This window comes from Rhineura floridana, chromosome 2 (assembly GCF_030035675.1).
Source record: "Rhineura floridana isolate rRhiFlo1 chromosome 2, rRhiFlo1.hap2, whole genome shotgun sequence".
Taxonomy (NCBI): Eukaryota; Metazoa; Chordata; class Lepidosauria; order Squamata; family Rhineuridae; genus Rhineura; species Rhineura floridana.
Genome location: NC_084481.1, coordinates 46,185,307 through 46,205,798, shown reverse-complemented (window position 1 = coordinate 46,205,798; position 20,492 = coordinate 46,185,307). Strand labels below are relative to the sequence as shown.

The following is a 20,492-nucleotide window of genomic DNA, read 5'->3' as shown; positions in this document are numbered from 1 at the left end:
TTTTCTTGCCTGAGGCAGAAGATCTAAACCACAGCTCTGGGCATTTTCACGTATATATAAATAAATAAAACTATTTGCCATTTGTCTTTAATAGCACCCCAAATCTGCCACCTGAGGTGGGCACCTCACTCATGACACTCACTCACGACAGGGTTGGTCCTCACCTAATCTCACTCTTAATCATATCCATGCCCTGATCACCACTTTCTCCTGATAGTATTAAGATCCATAATATGAACACACACACACACACACATGGTCCACCACCTACAGTTGTTCCTGGACTGGGGTAGCCTAGCATCAGTGATCCATGATTTAATAACCTCTCCTTTGAACTAGTGCAATACATGCTACATGGGACTGCCCTGGAGAACAGTCCAGAAGCTGCAGAATACCATTGCCAGGTTGCTATCTGAGCACCAAGGTTGGAGAATATTACTCTGATTCTCTGCAATGGCTGCCTGTTAACCACTGGGCACAATTCAGGATATTGGTACTGGTGTTCAAGACCAGGTATGACCTAGGACCCAAGTACATGAAGGAGCATTTCCCTCAATATGTCCCAATCTGTACATTAAGGTCTGCAGAGGAGACCTTGCTTGTGTTGCCAGTGGGTGGGACTTGCACAGAGGTGGTACAGGTCAAGGTCTTCTCTATGGCAGCTCTCCATTTATGGAATTTCCATCCAACTGAGATTAGGCTCTTCCACCTCCTTGGCAGGGTTTAGGTGCCACCTTAAAACATTCTTACTTCATCAGGCTTTTGGTAATTAATTGCACACTGCTGCTGAGTATACTGTCTGTGACTGCCATTTTAAAGTTGGTATGAGTTTATTATAATATTAATTGTTGATTTAGGATTCTATATACTAGCATGGTTTTAAGAACTGTTGTTAGCTGCTATGGTCTCCGATGAGGAGGAAGGATGGGGTATAAGAAAAGTCAATCAATCAGTCAAGTAACACAAGCTGTGCTCTGCTTACTGCATTCATGAATCGGCTCATCTGAGTTATCACCACAGTCATCATCCACATCACATTTCCAGGACTGGGGGATGCAATGGCCATTGTCGCATTTAAATTGGCCTGGAGGGCAGGTCCTACTTGCACAATGAGAAGCATCCTCATCTGAGCTATCACCACAGTCATCCTCTCGGTCACACTGCCAGGTTTCTGGGATGCATCGCTTGTTAGTGCATTGCCACTGATGAGATTCACATTGGTGATTGGCTAGAAGAAAATGTAACTGTGATAATGGTGCATCACTTACAAAGTTGCAGTAGAGCCTCAGTTATATGAACTGCTAAGGAGGCCAAAAAACCAAACAAACCCCATTTTGAGTAATCCTATGTTCAGATAAATGGGAGTGTTATTTATACCGACAAAGAATGACAAGGACCTGCCTCTAGTGGGTAAACAAGTAACCAAGAGCCTCAAGACAACTAAAGTTTTGATAGTGGAAGGGTCTTATTATTGTGTTAAGACTTTTTAATGAGACTAGTTTCCTAATTCATGAAGAAGTAACAGTACTCACATTTCTAAACCTGGTATTGCTTGTAATGAGTACCTGATTAATATTTATAAAAGCCATTAATTGCTTAGAACTTAACACATACCACAAAGCACATGATCTTCATCAGATCCATCAGGGCAGTCAGGCTGGGCATTACACAAGTAATGGGAACTAGTACAGTTGCCATCATTGCACTGGAACTTCCCGACTTGGCAGTACCTGTGAGGGCATGTGGGAGGTTCATCAGAGCCATCCCGACAATCTCTCTGACCATCACACTTCCACCATATGGGAATACACCTGAGAGAGAGGGGGGGAGAGAGAGAATATGAATAATCTTTTTTTGAGACAGCAATGGCTTTGACATCTTCTATAACATGTTTACTTGGAAGCAATTCTCATCCAAGTTCAGTAAGACTAATTTCTTGGCAAGTAATTTCAGAGATATTATTCTTTCGGCATCATGCATACTTCCCCCACCTGCCACTCCAGGTACTTTCCTCGTAAGTACTGCTATTGCTGCAATGCCCAACGGAATAGGACTGCCCTTCAGAGAGCTACACAGAGCCTTCTGGTTGGGAATATAGTGCCCAGGGAGAGCGTTGTGGGAGCATCCTAAATTACTGCTAGGAACAGGACTACTCAGTTGCTTAGATATTGTCCCAAAAGCAATTGTGGAGGTACATCAGGCAACAGTACTACTCCAGCCCTACTCCCATCACCAGCCACAACTACAGTAAGACAAAAAGAGACAGAGCGAAGGTCGCAGGGGCCAGTGAAAAGGATAAGATGGGAAGCCATGTGGCAGGCCAGCTAGATGCTGTGATGTCAAGATATGGATAGAGCCAGCTGTCAGCTGGATGGTAGCAATGACAGTGCCAAGGGACCCCATGACACAGGACTGGCTAAAGGCAGTAAGTACTAAGGTGACGTGGAGCAATGGGGGTTAAATTTGATGGAGAAGTAGAAGTGATGCCATCATCGTCTGTTACATTCATTTACTAATTCTATGCTTCCAAGCATCCCAAGTACCAGCAACGCTTGCGACAGCCAGTGTAATGTACTGATTTGGGTGTCAGAGTAGAACTGGAAAGACCCAGGTTCAAATTCCCATTCAGCCACGAAGCTTTATTGGTGATCTTGGGCCAATCACCCTCATCTCTCAGTCTAACTTAACTTACAGAAGTGATGGCTAACCCTTTTTCTCCCGAGGGTTGCATTCACCGTGGCCAACCCTCCAGGGGCTGCATGTCAGTGATGGGTATAGCCACTCCACACTGTCTCTGTGCAGATTAGCTGAGGAGGAAGTTATCACCCCCTCTCTGCTCATCAAACAACTCATCTGATGACCAAGAAGGGGGTGACTTGCATCCTCATTAAGGCTCCGGACTTTGCTCATCTAGTACTGTGTCTAATTAATACATAGCCACTGCTGCCAATACTGGGGGGGGGGCGCAGATCAGGCTCCCATTTTGGGAGTTAGCCATCCCTGCCTTACAGGATAAATTGTAAGGATAAAATGGGGGGGAAGGCACTATGTATGCCATTCTTAGTCCTTGGAGGTATGGCAGGATATAGATGTATGACCTAAATAAACAAAACAATTATGTGAAGTTTATACATGCATACCTTTCACTGTCTGCACACAGAAACTGAGTGCTGGAACACATTGGTAGGCAGTGAGCTGTGTTACCAAACTGTACTACCATAAAGTTATCTGGACATTCACAGGAATAACCGTGGCCACCACTTTTTATTAGGCACAGATGAGAACATCCACCGTTGCTGGTCCCACAAGGATTACTTACTAGCAAAAGAAGAAGGATCGGGAAGGAAAGAAAACCTAATTATTCCCCAGCAAAGAACTACCCACAAATGGAATTACTGCCACTAAAGTTGTAAAGAATGCTTTAGTCCTTGGCTGGATCCAACAACCAATCGTTTTTGCAATCTTAATTTACACCAAGATATCAGTTCCAGCATGTTTTTTTGCATTCACAAACAATATTGGGATGGTTTCCTGCTGATGTGTCCATGCAACCAATTCAATATATGAAAAGATAACCCTGTGTCACCTACATCCTGACACAGACGCAGGCCACCAGATCCTCTGAGCTGGTTATCTGGGGCTAGACTATGGATTAGGGATGGGATCCATTGGCTGGTGATGATTCAAAAGCATTCCATCACCCTAACAGGCTGGCGTTTATTTGAGTTCGTTCTGTACCTGCTAGCTGCTGCTTTTACTGATCCATGGTGTTTTTTTCACTCAGAAAAAATATTGATATTAAAGGAAATATTGATATTTTGAAGGAAATACTGATATATTTTAAAAGGAAATATTGATAAATTATCATTTTGACAATCGATGTTTTAGGGGTGGATTTTTTAAAAAGTCTGTTTTCAAAAAAAAATGCGGAAAGTCGCTATATTAAAATCCAGTCCTCAGCCACTGAAAATGAGCAAATTAATGGAAAATTCGGTACCAAATCTGCATTGGGTGGATTTCTAGCACTTCCCTACTATGGATTGTGCCCAGTGTTTCCTCATAGTTCTGAAAATCTATGGGAAAACACAGATCCCCACAGGATTTGGAGAGTCAGGATATGGGTCTGAGTCTGAGTATACGAAGGCTCAGCCCAACAAAGCAGACTAGTTTAAAATGCCCTCTGGAGAAGCAACTGGTAATCCAAATCCAAGATCAAGCCAGAAATGAAATCAAGAATAACACTGCATGATGAGCAGATGGAAGGAACAGGAATTGGCAGAGGTGCAACAACCAGCTTACCAGCAACTTTTTTCTAGTCTCTTGTAAAGGGAAGTGGCATCACTAGGGTTGGTGTCACCCCATGCGGTAACTCCTTGGCGAGCCCCCAAATGTCCTGCTGAGGGCATGCGCACACGCGCACGCACAAGGCCAGCCACCCATGCCCCTGGGAGGGCGAGCGCCAGAGGGGCACCCAGCCGGAGAAGCAGGCCTGGGAATGCCAGCACGCCTCCCTCGCCCTGCCGATGCTGCTCCCGGTCTCGTCCGCCTGCCTGCCTGCCTGCGAGGAGGAGTTGGCTGCTCTGACGCTGACCCGGAGCGCTTCTTGGCTCCTTTGCCAGGCAAGGGCACGGGCGCCCTGCCCCGTGACGGCTCTGGGTGTCACCCTCCTCATGGTGTCACCCGGGTGCGGTCCACACTCCCCGCACCCCGCTAGTGACGCCACTGGTAAAGGGTTGCTGGAATCCAAACAGGCAAGAAACCGCTGGGTTTAATTAATCCAATGACCCTTCTTAGAACAAGTGCAACAGAGCACGGGCAGGCAAGGATTCCAGATGACGGCACTAGCCGAATTTGGAGGAAACACTAAACCATGGTTTAGAATTCATGAATTAACATAGCCTCCTTCCAGGCTTGCATGCACCTCCCCCCTCCCCTTGTGGCCGAGACAGGGAGACCAAGAGTTTTCCTTCCACTTTTAGTTAACCAGTTTGCTGTTTCATTGAATGGGAATTGTGGTTTAACACTAACTATGATCAGTTTCAAAACAAGAAAACTTTAAATTATGGTTTATGAAATCAGCTTGTATAAACTATTTATTTATTTAAAATATTTCTATCTCACCCTCCTACCTTACAATAGGGCACTCAGGGCGGCTACAATAAAATCGCACACATATATAATAAAATACACAAAAACACAATTACAATAAATTAAAATGCATAAAATACTGTATGCATACACATACAAACATACATACATGTATATATGTGCATACACATATAAGAAAGTGAGAATAAAAGAAAGTAAAAGATAAAAATAAATGGTAAAAAACTTAAAACAGTGTCAGGCTGACCCGTCAGTCCCAGCCAAAGGCTCTCCAGAACAAAATAGTTTTTACAAGTTTCCAGAAGACCATCAGGGATGGTGCAAAGCGGGCTTATTGGGGCAGGGAATTCCAAAGTCTGGGAGCCACAATTGAAAAGGCTCTCTCCCGCCTAAACTAACCACAGTATTAACCACAGTTCGTAAGAAGCAGCAAACTGTGGTTAACTAAAAGGAGAAGCAAAATCTTCTGAATTCCTCTTTTCAGCTGGGTGGGAGGAGAGGAAAGGGGGAGCACGCAAGCCCAGAAGGAGGCTAGGCTAATTATTGTAAAACTATGGTTTAATGTTACATCCAAATGCAGCCTTTATGTGTACATCCAAGAGAATGCTTTCAAAACTCATTCCATAGGAGTAAAACATTTAATCAGAACTATACCTCTGCAAGATGCATGTTCTCTCATCTCCTACTTCTATCACTAACTTGCATGCAGAATTCAGAGGACTAGACTTTAAATACGAAGGTATTTACAGCCAACAGGATGAATACCTTACCAATTGGCTGCCTGTATGGGTGATAGACATGGATATCAAAGGGCCTGTGAGTGGTGTTTACCAACACAGCCCTGCCTGATCCATTGTACTTATTTCCTTTTTCAATGGTTCTTGTGTTCCAGTCAGTCCAGTAGATGGTGTCCTCAAATATTGTAATTGCAAATGGATGAGGCAATGTCCCATCATATACTGTGTGACGGTGTTGGCCATCTAAGTCTGAATACCTACAGGAACAAGAAAGCATGGGTAACAGTAAGACAAAAATTGCAATTGCTTCTGATTTTTCTGTCTGTTGCCTTCAGAGTTAGTGTAGTCAAGGATCAACTGCCTTGCTACATTTTTACATGGGTCCCCAAATAGAACCTCAAGACATTTTGTTAACATGACTGATTACCTCCACTCAGTTCTAGCTCTTGTGTGATAAAACAATGCCTCTCTTAAGAATTGGTCCAGAAGATGCAAGTAAGATGAAAGTCCAAGTTGGGAACAGCTGTATCTCAGCGATAAAGCATCTGCTTTGTATGCAGATGATCCCAGGTTCAATCCCTGGTATCTCCAGATAGGGTTAGGAAAGACTCCTGCCTGAAACCACTGCCAGTCAAGGTAGACAGTACTGAGCTAGATAGACTAATGGTCTGATGCGATATAAAGCAGTTTCCTATATTGCTAAGTTACTTTTTACTTCTTCCAGAAAAAGGAGCTGTTACCTCCTTACTTTTCACTCTGTATACGAGTAAGGATATTACATAATCAGGGGTATGTAACCATCAGGGTTGCCGAGTTGGGCACAAGAAGGCTAGTAGCACTGATGGAACCTAGCTCCTCTCCTAGCCTCCAGTCAGATGTGCAATCACAATCTCTAGGCTCCTGATAATTTCCCCTCTCCTGGGACTGTAGAGAGGAAGGGTGAAGGCCTTGTCTACCAGATTGTAGCTCTCCTGGGCCTGATCTAGAAGGCAAATGGCTACTCTGCTCCAGAGCTTCGAAAAGTTACTTTTTTGAACTACAACTCCCATCAGCCCCAGCCAGCATGGCCACTGGATTGGGCTGATGGGAGTTGTAGTTCAAAAAAGTAACTTTGCCAAGCTCAGCTCTGCTCTGCTCTCCATTCTTCTCCACTCCCTTTGAGCCACTTGGCAAATAAACTTCAGGAAAAGTGCCTGGAGCACACGATTGGCCCCCTCAGAGAAGTGAGACCTGGAAATTCTGCTCTGACTTTCCAAGGACTCTGAGCACATGTCCCTGGGTACAGGGATCTGCCGTCCAGCGGAGCTCTTCAAAATTGTCCGGGGGCTATTACACTCTGGCCCCAGGGACATGGTAGAACCATCTGAGGCCTGCTGTAATGAATTTGCTAGGCACTTCCAGGATAAAATCTTTAGCATCCGCCAGGACTTAGACTCCAGTGTTATAGCAGGTGAATCAAGTGAGGTATCCAGAGCACAGCCTTGTCCCGATTTCTTGGATGAGTTTCAGTTGGTGCAGCTTGAGGACGTTGACAAGGTGCTTGGACAGGTTCGTGCAATCACTTCTGTGCTGGATCCTTGCCCTTCTTGGCTAATAAAAGCTAGCAGGGATGGAACAGCCGGCTGGACCAGGGAAGTGATTAATGCCTCTCTGCGAGAGGGGGTGGTCCCTGGCTGCCTGAAAGAGGCTGTAGTGAGACCACTCCTGAAGAGGCCCTCCCTGGACCCAGAAAATTTTAATAACTATAGGCCGGTAGCAAATGTTCCATTCCTGGGCAAGGTCCTTGAATGAGTGGTTGCAGGCCAGCTCCAGACACTCTTGGATGAGACCGATTATCCATTTCAGTCGGGTTTCAGGCCTGGTTTTGGCACGGAAACAGCCTTGGTCGCCCTGTATGATGACCTTTGTCGGGAGAGAGATGGGGGAGTGTGACTCTGTTGATTCTCCTTGATCTCTCAGCAGCTTTCGATACCATCGACCATGGTATCCTTCTGGGAAGACTGGCTGAGTTGAGAGTGGGAGGGACTGCATTGCGGTGGTTTCGCTCCTACTTGGCAGGTCGCTTCCAGAAGGTGGTGCTTGGGGAACATTACTCGGCACCCTGGACTCTCCAGTATGGGGTTCTGCAGGAGTCAGTTCTGTCCCCCATGAACAGCAACATCTACATGAAACCATTGGGTGCGGTCATCTGGAGCTTTGGAGTGCATTGCCATCAGTATGCTGATGACACGCAGCTCTATTTCTCCTTTTCATCTTCTTCAGGTGAGGCTGTCAATGTGCTGAACCGGTGCCTGGCTGCAACAATGGACTGGATGAGGGCTAATAAACTGAGGCTCAATCCAGACAAGACTGAGATGCTGTTAGTGGGTGGTTCTTCTGACCAGATGGTGGATGTCCAACCTGTTCTGGATGGGGTTGCACTGCCCCTGAAGGAGCAGGTTCGTAGCTTGGGGGTTCTCCTAGAACCATCTCTGTCACTTGAGGCTCAGGTAGCCTCGGTGGCATGGAGTGCCTTCTACCAGCTTCGGTTGGTGGCCCAACTACGTCCCTATCTGGACAGGGATAACCTGGCTTCAGTTGCCCATGCTCTGGTAACCTCCGAATTAGATTACTGCAATGCACTCTACGTGGGGTTGCCTTTGAAGACGGTTCAGAAACTGCAGCTTGTGCAAAATGCAGCGGCCAGATTGGTAACAGGGACCAGACGGTCCGAACATATAAAACCGATTCTGGCCAGCTTGCATTGGCTGCCTGTATGTTTCCGAGGTCGATTCAAGGTGCTGGTTTTGACCTATAAAGCCTTACACGACTTGGGACCACAATACCTGATGGACCGCCTCTCCCGATACGAACCCACCCGTACACTACGGTCAAGATCAAAGGCCCTCCTCCGGATGCCTACTCCAAGGGAAGCTCGGAGGGTGGCAACAAGGGAGAGGGCCTTCTCAGTGGTGGCCCCCAAATTATGGAATGATCTCCTTGACGAGGTGTGCCTGGAGCCAACACTGTTATCTTTTCGGCGCCAGGTCAACTCTTTCCTCTTCTCCCAGGCATTTTAGCATGTGTTTTTAAATTGTTTTTATATTGTTTTGAATTTTAAAATTGTGTTTTAAATTGTTTTTAAAATATGTTTTTAAATTGTGTATTTGTTTTAATGTTTTTGATTGCTGTAAACTGCACAGAGAGCTTCGGCTATGGGGCGGCATACAAGTGCAATAAATAAATAAATAAAGAGACCAAAGAAAGGTGAGGTTTACCTACCCATATACTGAAATATAAAGGCACACAACAGTCATAACCACAAGGACCACAAGTCTTGTGTTTCCGATTGTTGCTTATGGAAGGAGTAACACTTCCCTATATCTGATCACAAACAAAAGCTTTGGGATTTCACCCAGTGCTTTCCATATGCTTGTTCACGATTAATAATGGAAATAGCATATTCATATAATTAATGCTATGGTCCATGTTATGATGTACATCAGGAGTGGAGAACCACAGACGCAGAGCCCGAATGTGGCCCTACAAGCCTCTCCATTTGGTCCTCAGAAATCTCCTCAGATCACATCCCTGCTTGAGTGTTTTTGCCTGGCTAGAATGTGTCCTTGAACTCAGTTAATGCCTCTTGCTTGTCTGGAAGGAGGAGGGAGAGGGATGTATGTGTATGTATAGAAACTAGCCAGCTGTACAAAGGTAAAAATTACATTCATTGGTTTGCCCACTTCTGCCTCTGGCCCTGGCCAACACTGATGTGACCTGCAGAAAGATGCCTAGAAAGGACTGTGGCCCCTGGACCAAAAAAGTTCCCCACCTCCAACATGCATTAATCTTTATTGCTAAATTTTAAATATCCCAAATTCCTTTCTGCTTTTCGTCCTCTGTACTTTGTTATGCTTTTAGTAATTTTAAATCTTTTCCTACTATTCAAAGGTTCCTTATCTACTATTCACTAATAGGCAAAAAACTTTGCGGTTTAAGAACATACCTATAGCCAACAGATATTTCTATCAAACTTTAAAAAGCAGAGAAATTGGGCAGCTATAATGAATGCACTAGGGGAGCAGGAGACCGGTCCTCCTCTCTGACATATTGGACTGCCCTACAAAGTTGTCAAAATGCAAACACAATTTGGTTTGGTCTTTCACAGTCCAATCCACTTCCTGTGTAGATTGCAAGAATTTGGTCACATGTGCCTCTGAGCATATGGTGAGTGGTGGCAATACCTGCCATCTCCAAAGATAGGGAATTATATTTTTATATGTTTGTTGGTGTTCTTCTTAATTTGCTTCAGTCCTGTGTTACTATTGTTTCTACAGAGAATCTAATCTAGAAAATTTTATTTCCCTCATTATTCATCCTAGAAATCTGTGTCAAATTTATTTTTATTAATTTCAAAGCCTTTTTATTGGTCAATGTCATATGATGGTGCAGACAGCCTTTTGTGTTTCAAACTGGAGGTTATGCTCTATTTCTATTTTGGGTGCATTAACAGTTGAATCTGAAACTGCAGTTTGATCTAAAATCAGACTGATTACAGTATGTTGCTACTTCAGGAATGACTCTAACTGTTGGAAATAACAAACTTAGCATGCCCAAGATGCATGTTTTCAGTCTGTATGTTTAAACTACTTCACTTAAGGCAAGGTGGGCACAGTCAATTAAAAACATAGAGCACACCTAGAATTTTGCTAGAATATATTTCACCTCCCAATGGTTTATCTCGTGCAAACTGAGACACTCCTCATGTCCACTGGAGACTATTCTACAGAACAGTCAGTGCCATTATTCCACAGTTATTTTTGGACTTTTTTAGTGTAAATTTTGCAAAGTGTTGCTGTACTTCACATATTCACAGATATAGAAGCAAAAGAAAATGATTTCCTATAAGAAACCACTGAAATTGCAAAGTAAAGTGATTTACTCCCATGCAATCATGTTTAGGATAAGTGAAACTGACCACAGGGGATGGGAGGAGGAGGAGGCAGGGGAGGAAGGGCAGAGGGGAGGATGGGGGTGGGAGTAGGAAGAAGGGGGGGGGGAGAAGGACAGGTTTGATCATCTGCATGTTTATTGAGTTCAGTGAGATTTACTCCCATGCAATCATGCTTAGGATATGTAAAACTGACCGGGGGGGAGGGAGGGATGGCTGGAGTGGGCAGGGAAGGAGGAAGAAGGAAGTGGGGAGGGGAGGAGGAAGGAAGAGGAGAGGGGAAGGTGGGGAAAGCCAGGTCTGATCGTTTGCATGTTTATTGAGTTCAATAGGATTTACTCCTATGTAATCATGGTTAGGATAGGTAAAACTGACCATGGGGGAGAAGCATGGGGAGGGGAGAGGAGAGGGAAGGAGAAAGGGAGGCGAGAAGGGAGCGGAAGGAGGGGGAGGGGAAAAGGAAGAGGCAGGGGAGGGCAGGTTTGATCATTTGCATGCTTATTTTCAATGGTATTTACTCCTGTGCAATCATGTTTGAAAATGGAAATGGACTGCCTTCAAGTCAATCCCGACTTATGGCAATCCTATGAATAGGGTTTTCATGGTAAATGGTATTCAGAGGTGGTTTTACCTTTGCCTTCTTCTAAGGCCGAGAGACAGTGACTGGCCCAAGGTCACCCAGTGAGCTTTATGGCTGTGTGGGGAATCAAACCTTGGTCTCCCAAATCGTAGTACAACACTGATCTGGGGGAGGGGAAGGGAGGGTAGGAGGAGGGGGTAGGAGATTGAGTAGGTGGGCACTGGGCAGAGGGGAAGCCCCTTACCTTTCCAAAAGGAAAATATTGTGAACAGTATCATTGCTTTTCAGGGCTTTCCCCACCTTTTTATTCCACAGCAGGCACATGTAGCCTCCCATCCAAATTTAAACCAAAGCTGTCCCAGGCCACTTCCACACCAGACCTTTATTTCACTTTGGACAGTCATGGCTTCTCTCAAAGATTCCTGGGAAGTGTAGTTAGTGAAGGGTGCTGAGAGTTGCTAGGAGATGCCCTGTTCCCCTCACTGACCAGTTTGGCCACTGGAGCTCTGTCAGTGGAATAGGAGTCTCCTCTCAGCTCTCTTCACAAATTACAGTTCCCAGGATTCTCTGAGGAAAGCCACAACCGTCTCACATGAAATCAAAGTCTGGCGTTGATGTGGCCCCTGATTAGCTTAGCCAATTAGCTGGGAGTCTGGCTTTTAGAACACTGACAGTTGGTTCTTACTGAGCATGCCCAACATTATCATTCAGTTCAATGCAAAATTTATTAAATTAATTAAAAATCAGCCCGGCATTTTTTAAACTTTTAAACTGCAGAAGATGAAGGTTAGCGTATGGGGCAAGGTCAGTAACAGGATTATGGGTTCTCTGTGAACATGGCTGATTTTTAATGAATTTCAACAGATTATGACAACTCAGAGAAAAAAGTCCAAAAGGACTTGGGTGTTTTTCTCTCTCTTTTTAGACTTTGAACTCTCGATTCTTTCTGACTGTTTTGTTTATCACCATGAAAATTGACAGGGTTGTTAAGCAAGCATTTCTGAGTTCAGGAGTATAAGTTTTGTAAGGTTTTGTTTTCAAATGAGCTTATGGGAAGCATCAGAATGGGAAGCGGGATATTTTCAATTTAACATTGTGGAATGTGAAAAATCCCTGCTGGCTATAGCATACGCCACTTACAGCCACTGTTGTGGCTGTATAATATAGTGCAGAATGTTAACACCATAATTGTCAAATGATTTCTTCAGTGATTGATTACAGAATTTCAAATTTAGGTACAAATTTCATGCAAAATAAACTGATAAGCACATTTCAAGCACAACCTTTCACACAGTATTTCAATACTTGTTAAAAGTTTAAGCAGAAGTGTATCTCTCCAAAATGTTTTGGTATTTTAAAACATTAGTAACAAACACCATCAGTTGTTACATCAATGTTGCTAAACAAACCGATATCCTAAATGGGTAAATGTGGTTTTATGTTTTTGATAAAAAACTGAAGCAGGCTAATTTGGTAACCCCCAAAATTTGGTATGAAGAGTTACCCAGTTGCTTTATTCTTCTCTAGGTACGTACTCAATGTAGTTTAGATGGGCGTCTGCCCAGTAGAGCTTGTCGTTGGTGTAATCTATGGTGAGTCCATTAGGCCACTCTAACTTAGCAGAGATAATCACAGTCTTGTTCTTGCCATCCATTCCAGCGCGTCCAATATATGCTCGCTCTGCCCAATCTGTCCAATAGACCTGTCTGTTTAAACAAACAAACAAACAAACAAACAAACAAACACATCTAGAGTCTTTGTGATATAAAGGTAGATGTACTAAGGTAGAATCAGATGAGTTTGAAAAGAACAATATGCAACAAAAACTAAGCAAAACAAACAAACCCCATCATCAGCCAATGTGTAACTTTGCTTCATTAACCATTAAGTGACTATGGGAAAATCCAACAGTGTCCAAATTTGAGCAGAACAGAGGTTCACTCACACAACAAGACTTCATTCGCACAATGGATCTCCCCTAAAGCCCACCATACACACCCCAAAATCTGCTCTGGAAAGTTGGGGGAGCTATCCAGAGCATATTTGGGGGGCAGGGAGAAGGAGAGGAAGGGGAAGTCCTGCTGCATGAGCAGAAGTCCACTTGCACAATGTTCAATTTCCCCCTTAGATATATATACTTCTGGTTCAGGTGTTGTGAATGACTTTTGGCTTATATAAGTTTAAAGAGTAAGGCACTTATGAATCAAATTTCCAAGGTATTAGCTGACATTCGGGTATCAAGTATTTTAGGATTAGACACAGTGACCAGATCAAGGTTGCTGGGAGCACAGGAAGTGGTATTTTTTGCTACTGGGAGATTTTTAAGTTAGGATAACTGTCATTCTCATTTTCTGACTTTACTCACTTTACTTCACTCTGGTAAGAGGAAAATTATTTTTGCTTCTTTAACTGCAAGATGGGCATTAAACATGCTGCAGCTGTAGATGAAAACAAGCTGTGCTGGATAGAAACAACCAAAAGTGCTTTTGTTCATTAGAGACACAATGGTTTACTGCAGTGTGAGTTTTCATAGGCATCCATAACTGATACTGAGAGACCTTTCCAAGATCCCCATAGTTTTACCGCGTTCAACTACTTAACCCTCTTGTATCCCTATATCATTGTTTTCAAATCTTGTCTCCTTCCACACTCATTCTGTCAGTTGTGGACTTTGCCTCTTATTCCAGCACTGCTAAATCAAAATTAATCAGTGTCAGCACGAGCAGTAGATTACACATTCATCCCCACCCCTCAAAGAGGAAGATAAGGTTGATCTCCAGACAAGAAGGTTAAATGAATTTAAGATCAGTTATTCTCTTGCAAGCTTTTTGAAGATTTTAAAAAAGCCCTCTTTAGCCGTTATAAGGATACCATAAAACAATTGCACTAAGAGGAAATAGTTATGAAAATAGCTTACCCATACTGTGGGTGAACAACAATAGCTCTAGGGAACTGAAAACAGAAGGTGTTGTTGGGATCCACACACCGATCAACTAGCTTTTTTCTGAACCGGCCATCAAGCTCAGCAACATAGAGGCAGTCCCTAGAGGCATCTACCCAGTACAGTTTTCTGAAACATTTACAAGGTGATTGTTATACCCTGTGCTTTTTATTATATATTTATATCAACAGCCATTTTTCTTTATAAGTCGCCAATCTTTTCAGGCCTCTGGGCACATTTGGATTTTTGAGCGAGTGCTGTGGTCATCACCCGCTTTGGTCACTTCTCTTCCCCATCCCAAGGATAAGTCCCCTCACCCCCACCTCAAGACAGAAAGAGAGAAAGTACATGCACACACACCACTTTTCCAAGTGGTTTTGGTAAAAGTCAGTTCCAGCAGAATTATTCTGACCCTTAAAAGCACATCGAGCTGAAAGAGAAGTAGAGAAGAATGTCACTCTCCCAAATTCCTTCTTTAGTTCTATGCACTTTTCAAGGGAGAAAACTGTGACCTCCCTCACGACTAAGGGGGCGGTGGGGAGGGGGCTCAGAGGCTTTGCAGGCGTGAGGTGAAGATCTCAAGGAGTGCTACTGTACCCATGGGCACAACATTGGTAACCCCTGCTTAAGAACATTTGTTAACTATCCAGTCATTTCAAACAATTAAAACATTAAAATGTTAACATATTAATTAAAATATAAAAAATGCATAAATTAAATTTGTTGCCTAAAATGACTAATTAGGGATGGAAAGATCTGTCGATTTCAGTTCTCTGTTTCTCAGTTTTCCAATCTTAAATTCAGTTCTCCACATCTCTGCAGCAATTTGCATTTTTTTTTAAAAAAACCCCTCATGAAAATTTTCAAGCATTTTATGCAAATTTCTCCCAATAAACACCTTTTTGCAGGTAGTTCTGACTAATTTTTGCAGCAATTTCTCCTCACATAATGCATTTTGTATATTATTTTCATTCATATATTTATTTTTATGCACACTTTTCCCTAACATCTGCATTTCTGTAAACATTGCTTGGTTCACAAATTGCATTGCAAAATTTGAATGAGTGTGAATTTCAAAGGATGGCTGAGTTTCAGTTCACATATTGTTTCAGAAAGGGTGAATTTGATAGATTTGGTTTGAAATGTGAACTGGTAAGTTGGCAATGGCTAGCAAAAACAAGAGCTGGTTCCTGGGTTTTGGGAACCAGTCTTCTTGACAGGCACCATCGCTGATCATGTAAAGTCCTGAAATCACTGCTCTTTCAGATGCAGCAGTGGTATGTGTGTGGTGGAGCAGAGCTAATCTGGCACTCCTGCTGGTGCTGCCACATAGCTGTGACCTCATCGCTGCCTCAGGTAAGCAGCCCGTGTTGGGAGAGTGGCTCTTGGCTCTGCCCCACCACATATACCTTTCTGATGCAGCCCCCCATCTGTAACAGCAATAACACTGACTCAATTTACAGAGTTGTTAAGAATTGCTGAGAGTGAGAGAGTTGAGAACATGAGAGAGTTGTTAAGAATTGCTGAGATGGACTCTGAACACCACGCACACACATACAAGATATGCACAGGTTTGACTGTTATTTGAGCAGTACGACAATGGGAAACCAATTACTTAGGGAGATGATGGGCTTTCCAACACTGGAGGCACTGAAGAGGCAGCTGAAAAGCCACCTGTCAAGTATGTTTTAAGTTGGATTCCTGCATCAAGCAGGGGGTTGGACTCAATGGCCTTATAAGCCCCTTCTAACTCTACTATTATATTATTTGTAATTGCTTATTAAAGACAGGTTGACAAACCTCATAGAATGTGGGTTGAATACCTCCCCACTCCCAGAAATAACAATTTTAACATAAAGAGACTTACCTGCCAACCCAGTCAACAGCAATACCTTCCCCATTGGGCACACCATCATTAATTATTATCTCCTTGTTTGTTCCATTGAAAAACATTCTTTCAATGACCTTCCGGCCGACATCAATCCAGTACAACCTTTTTTCCACCCTGTCAAAGTCCAGTGCCACCACTTTCCTGAGTCCTTGCAAAATAAGAGAGTACGACTGGCCATCTGTAGTGAGATTTCTCAGATAGTAGCGGTTGCTAAAGATAAGGTAGGGTGAGATGTTACTGTTTTGCCGGCAGCTTTTCCCATCGGGCTCCCGGATGTAGCCTGATGCACACTTACAGATGTAGGAGCCAACAGTATTTTCACAAATCTGACTACACACTGATGGTGTCACACTGCACTCATCAATGTCATCACAAGATCTTTTATTGGACATGAGTCTATATCCAGGACGACATGAGCAGTAGAAACTGGTCTGGGTGTCCGTGCAGTCATGGTCACAGCCACTGACTGAAGTGTTGTTACATTCATTGATGCCTATAGCCAGAAATACAGATCAAAATATGTTACTCAGCCTTCCTTCATCAGGACATCAAGCAGCAGCTACATGAGCTTGTACATTAAGGGTGACATCCAGTGCTGCCACTCCTGCTCTTGGATTTGTTGATCAGTGGAGACATCCACTCATGCAAAGAGATGGGGGAGGATTTCCCCTTCCTGCTACAGCCTCCTGAATCCACCACTAATCTGCTCCAGATGGTTGGATGACCCTCCGGAACAGCATGCGAAGCAGTGTGGGGAGCCGCATGAGGATTCAGAGAAGGCCGCTTCCCAGTCCTCTTTCGTTAGCAGTTGCTAATGAGCGGCATCAAAAGCTTTTCACAAGCAGGATGGCAGCTTGGATTTCACCCTACATGGTCACTCTACATATCCCACTAGACTCCAAAATGGGATTTCACCCCACATGATCACCCTACATATGTCACAATACATGACAGACTCCAAAATGGTTCTTTTGTGGATCAACTATGTTTAGTGACAAGAGAAAACCTCTGGGCTGCATAGAACTGCCACAACTGGGCTTTCATGGAACACATCAGCTTGTTATCCTCAATAATACTAACAGACCAGTAACATGTAGATGTGTCAATCTGTCTTTGGGAACCATCATTCACCCATGCAGTCCAAATGGGCGTTAACCAAATGGTATGATAAACCACCCCAAATCCAAATACTATATAAAAACTGGTTTAGTCAAAAAGGTTCTATACATACCACATCCTTTTTCATCGCTATTATCAAGGCAGTCATCCGCCCGGTTACAGACTTTGACCAATTCAATGCAGTTCCCATTGTCACACTTAAAATAATGGGGAGAACAAGTTGCTTCTGGTGTAACACAGAGGTGCTCCAGTTCATCTGATTCATCACCACAGTCATTGTCTCCATCACATATATAGGCTTTTGAGATGCAGCGGCCATTTTGACAGGTAAACTGATATTGTGGGCAGGGCTGATAGATGCAACCCCTCTCATCACTGCTGTCACCACAGTCATTACGTCGGTCACACCTGGAAAAGAAATCCAAAATAGATGGTAAATGCCAGCCAGGCAGAAATGTGTATATTATTGGTATCAACCAGGGGAAAAAAATGCAAGTATTCAGTAGCTGAAGCTTCTACTTCTGCAGCTATTAAAAAAGTCTGTCTGTTGTTAAGTGTTGAGCTGAAATTTCTCAGAAGACTTGTTTTTGAGATTTTTCTTTTTTCTGTATAGAAAAACCTCCTTGCAGAATTTTCTCTGACTATTCTCCACCATTTCTTTGTGGCAACTGCCATTCCGCCACCCCCCACCACCCCAATAATGCCCCAAACTGATGCTAGGTCTGTGGAATTGTGGAGAATACAAAATGGTGTCCAGGCTGCCAACATAGCTGAAACCTTAAAAAAAATACACAGGGGAGAAAGAAAAGCTGTGCTACTATCAGAGCCAGCACCAGACATGACTGGGCTCTTGGGCATCAGCCTGCCCCGGACCTGCAGCACTGTAGCCCAACACACACACCCGATACAGGCAGTGCAGTGCTAATAAGCCCACCCATGCACCCCACCTACCTCTTGTGTGAATGGTGTGTGCCTGGAATCAACCAAAAAGGCAGCAGGAACTTCTCTATGGGGCTGATGCCCCTGCCGCCATCTTGGGTAATGGCAAGCATGTGTGCACAGCATACATGGCCTTCACACTGACGGAAGAGGTAGGTGGGGCATGCCGGCAGAATTATTGAAGCCTGTGCTGTCTGTATTGGGGGAGTGCCTGGGAGCTCCCTCTCCCCAATCTACAATAGGGTCAGGTTGCAGGACCCAACGCTGCAGCAGATCACAGAATGGGAGTGCCACCTTCCCACCCTAAGGAGGGGCCCTTTGGGGCCACTCTGGTCCACAGAGGGCCTCGGCCAGAGCCAAACCTGGCTGCCCTCCGATGTCGGCCTTAGCTACTACTAATGGTGATCCCAGATCCTTGAGAAACTGTTGGAGAATGTCTCCTTGGCCAGAGAAATTCAGTGGATAATATCCCCACCCATTTCTCTGCCCACAAATAGGATAAAGAATTCTGAGAGGTCTTTTGCACACAGCTCTGGTGTCATGTAATGGTCTGATCTGAAAATCCTTGCAGCAGGATCTCTCTTTATTCAAATAGACTCAAGAAATGATCCCACTGAAGAAGCTCCTCATTAAAAGGAACGCATGCAAAGTGGTTTCATACAAAACTTCACAGGTGTTTTGATGACACTGACATTGATATTGTATGAAGACACTGGCTTCCTGTAGCTGGAGGCCATTATTCCATGTCCTGCTCTCTTCTCCATCCCATAGTGCAGGATGTGGAATAATGGTCTCAAGTTACAGGAAGCCAAATTTCGGCTGCACATCAGGAAAAACTTCCTAACTATTACAGCAGTACAACAATGGGACCAATTACTTAAGGAGGTGGTGGGCTCTCCAACACTGGAGGAATTCAAGAGGCAGCTAGACAGCCATCTGTCAGGTATGCTTTAAGTTGATTCCTGCAGAGCAGGGGTTGGACTCAATAGGCCACTTCCAACTCTACTATTCTATGATTCCATGAACAGAATGACCATAGCATTACACAAAACTGCAGCGTGTGAGAATTCCGGTCAAGCAAATTCTGGACAGGGAAGTCCAGTAGCATAGCAAGAAACAGACAAGACTAACTGAGGCTCTTGTTAAATTTAAGTCCACAGAAAATCCTCCATTAGCATCCTTTTTTCCCTTGTCACATGTGGGCATGTAAATCCAACTTCCACTGCACCATATCCAGTGTTTCACTATGCAAACAATAAGCAGTATAGCGTCACAAACATTTACCAGCAGTCCAGCACTGGTTTAAGAAAAAAAAGAAAGCTTAGTAGCTCCAAATCATTTTTGGCTGCATGCAATCTTAATGACAAGGCACTGCGACAGAGAGCTAGTGCCCTGCCTTAGGCTTTCCAGTGAGTCTAGGCTAAAATGCGACTTGAGCCCAGGCTGAGGTCCTTCACTCTGGGCTACACTTTCTTCCAACACAGTAAAAAACAAACCTGTAAGTGTTACGGATGCATAGTCCATTGCTACATGTGAATTCATTGTCCATGCATGGTCTTCTCGTGCAATTTTGATGTTCATCATAAGCATCACTGCAGTCAGCATCCCCATCACAGACCCAAGCCCTAGGGATACACCTTCTGAGTGGAGGTACATTGTTCACACATGTGAACTCAGAGGCTGAGCAGCTACGATTTGCTAGAACAAAGCACAATATTTCAGCAGCTTGTTTAAACTTCTCCTGTTAGTCATTTAAAAAAGTCTACCATTCCTGCCCTCAATACCTCCTTGGCCACTGGCAGTCTTCTGCATAATGGGAGGGGGGGATTACCAAGAAAGAAGTCTAGTGATGAAGTAACAAAATAAAATATTACCCTGACTGTGTAGCTTCATGTTTAATAGGCACTTACCGCAATTGTGTCTTTGGTCCTCATCGCTCATATCACCACAGTCATTATCACCATCACAGATCCATGTTGCTGGTATACATCTGCCATCATCACATCTGAACTGGTCACTTGAACAGCTCCGCACAGGGGGAACTTTAAAAAAAACACCCAGTTTGTAAATTATGCATTATCCCTACTAGCATGCTGAAGGCCACGTTCCACATGATGCCCACATTCATATATAACATTAAACCATGGTTTAGTGTTATCTGAGTGTACCTAGCCTTCTCCTGGGCTCATGTGCTCCCCTCCCCTCTCCTGTGTGGCCAAGAGGAGTTCAGAAGAATTTGCTCCCACTTT

General features: G+C 43.9%; 1 protein-coding gene across 6 annotated transcripts in view; it reads right to left on the bottom strand.

Moving 5' to 3' along the window:
- LRP2 (LDL receptor related protein 2) overlaps positions 1–20,492 on the bottom strand; it is a 221,166-nt gene that overhangs the window by 48,039 nt on the left and 152,635 nt on the right. For all 6 annotated transcript variants that reach the window (XM_061608563.1, XM_061608564.1, XM_061608567.1 and 3 more), the window contains 10 exons: positions 20,154–20,285; positions 19,740–19,941; positions 17,417–17,712; positions 16,162–16,678; positions 14,271–14,423; positions 12,889–13,059; positions 5,877–6,100; positions 3,141–3,318; positions 1,615–1,811; positions 983–1,228 (listed from right to left, as the gene is read on the bottom strand). In XM_061608563.1, coding sequence (XP_061464547.1) covers positions 983–1,228; positions 1,615–1,811; positions 3,141–3,318; positions 5,877–6,100; positions 12,889–13,059; positions 14,271–14,423; positions 16,162–16,678; positions 17,417–17,712; positions 19,740–19,941; positions 20,154–20,285 — 2,316 coding nt within the window. The remainder of the gene's footprint in view (positions 1–982; positions 1,229–1,614; positions 1,812–3,140; positions 3,319–5,876; positions 6,101–12,888; positions 13,060–14,270; positions 14,424–16,161; positions 16,679–17,416; positions 17,713–19,739; positions 19,942–20,153; positions 20,286–20,492) is intronic.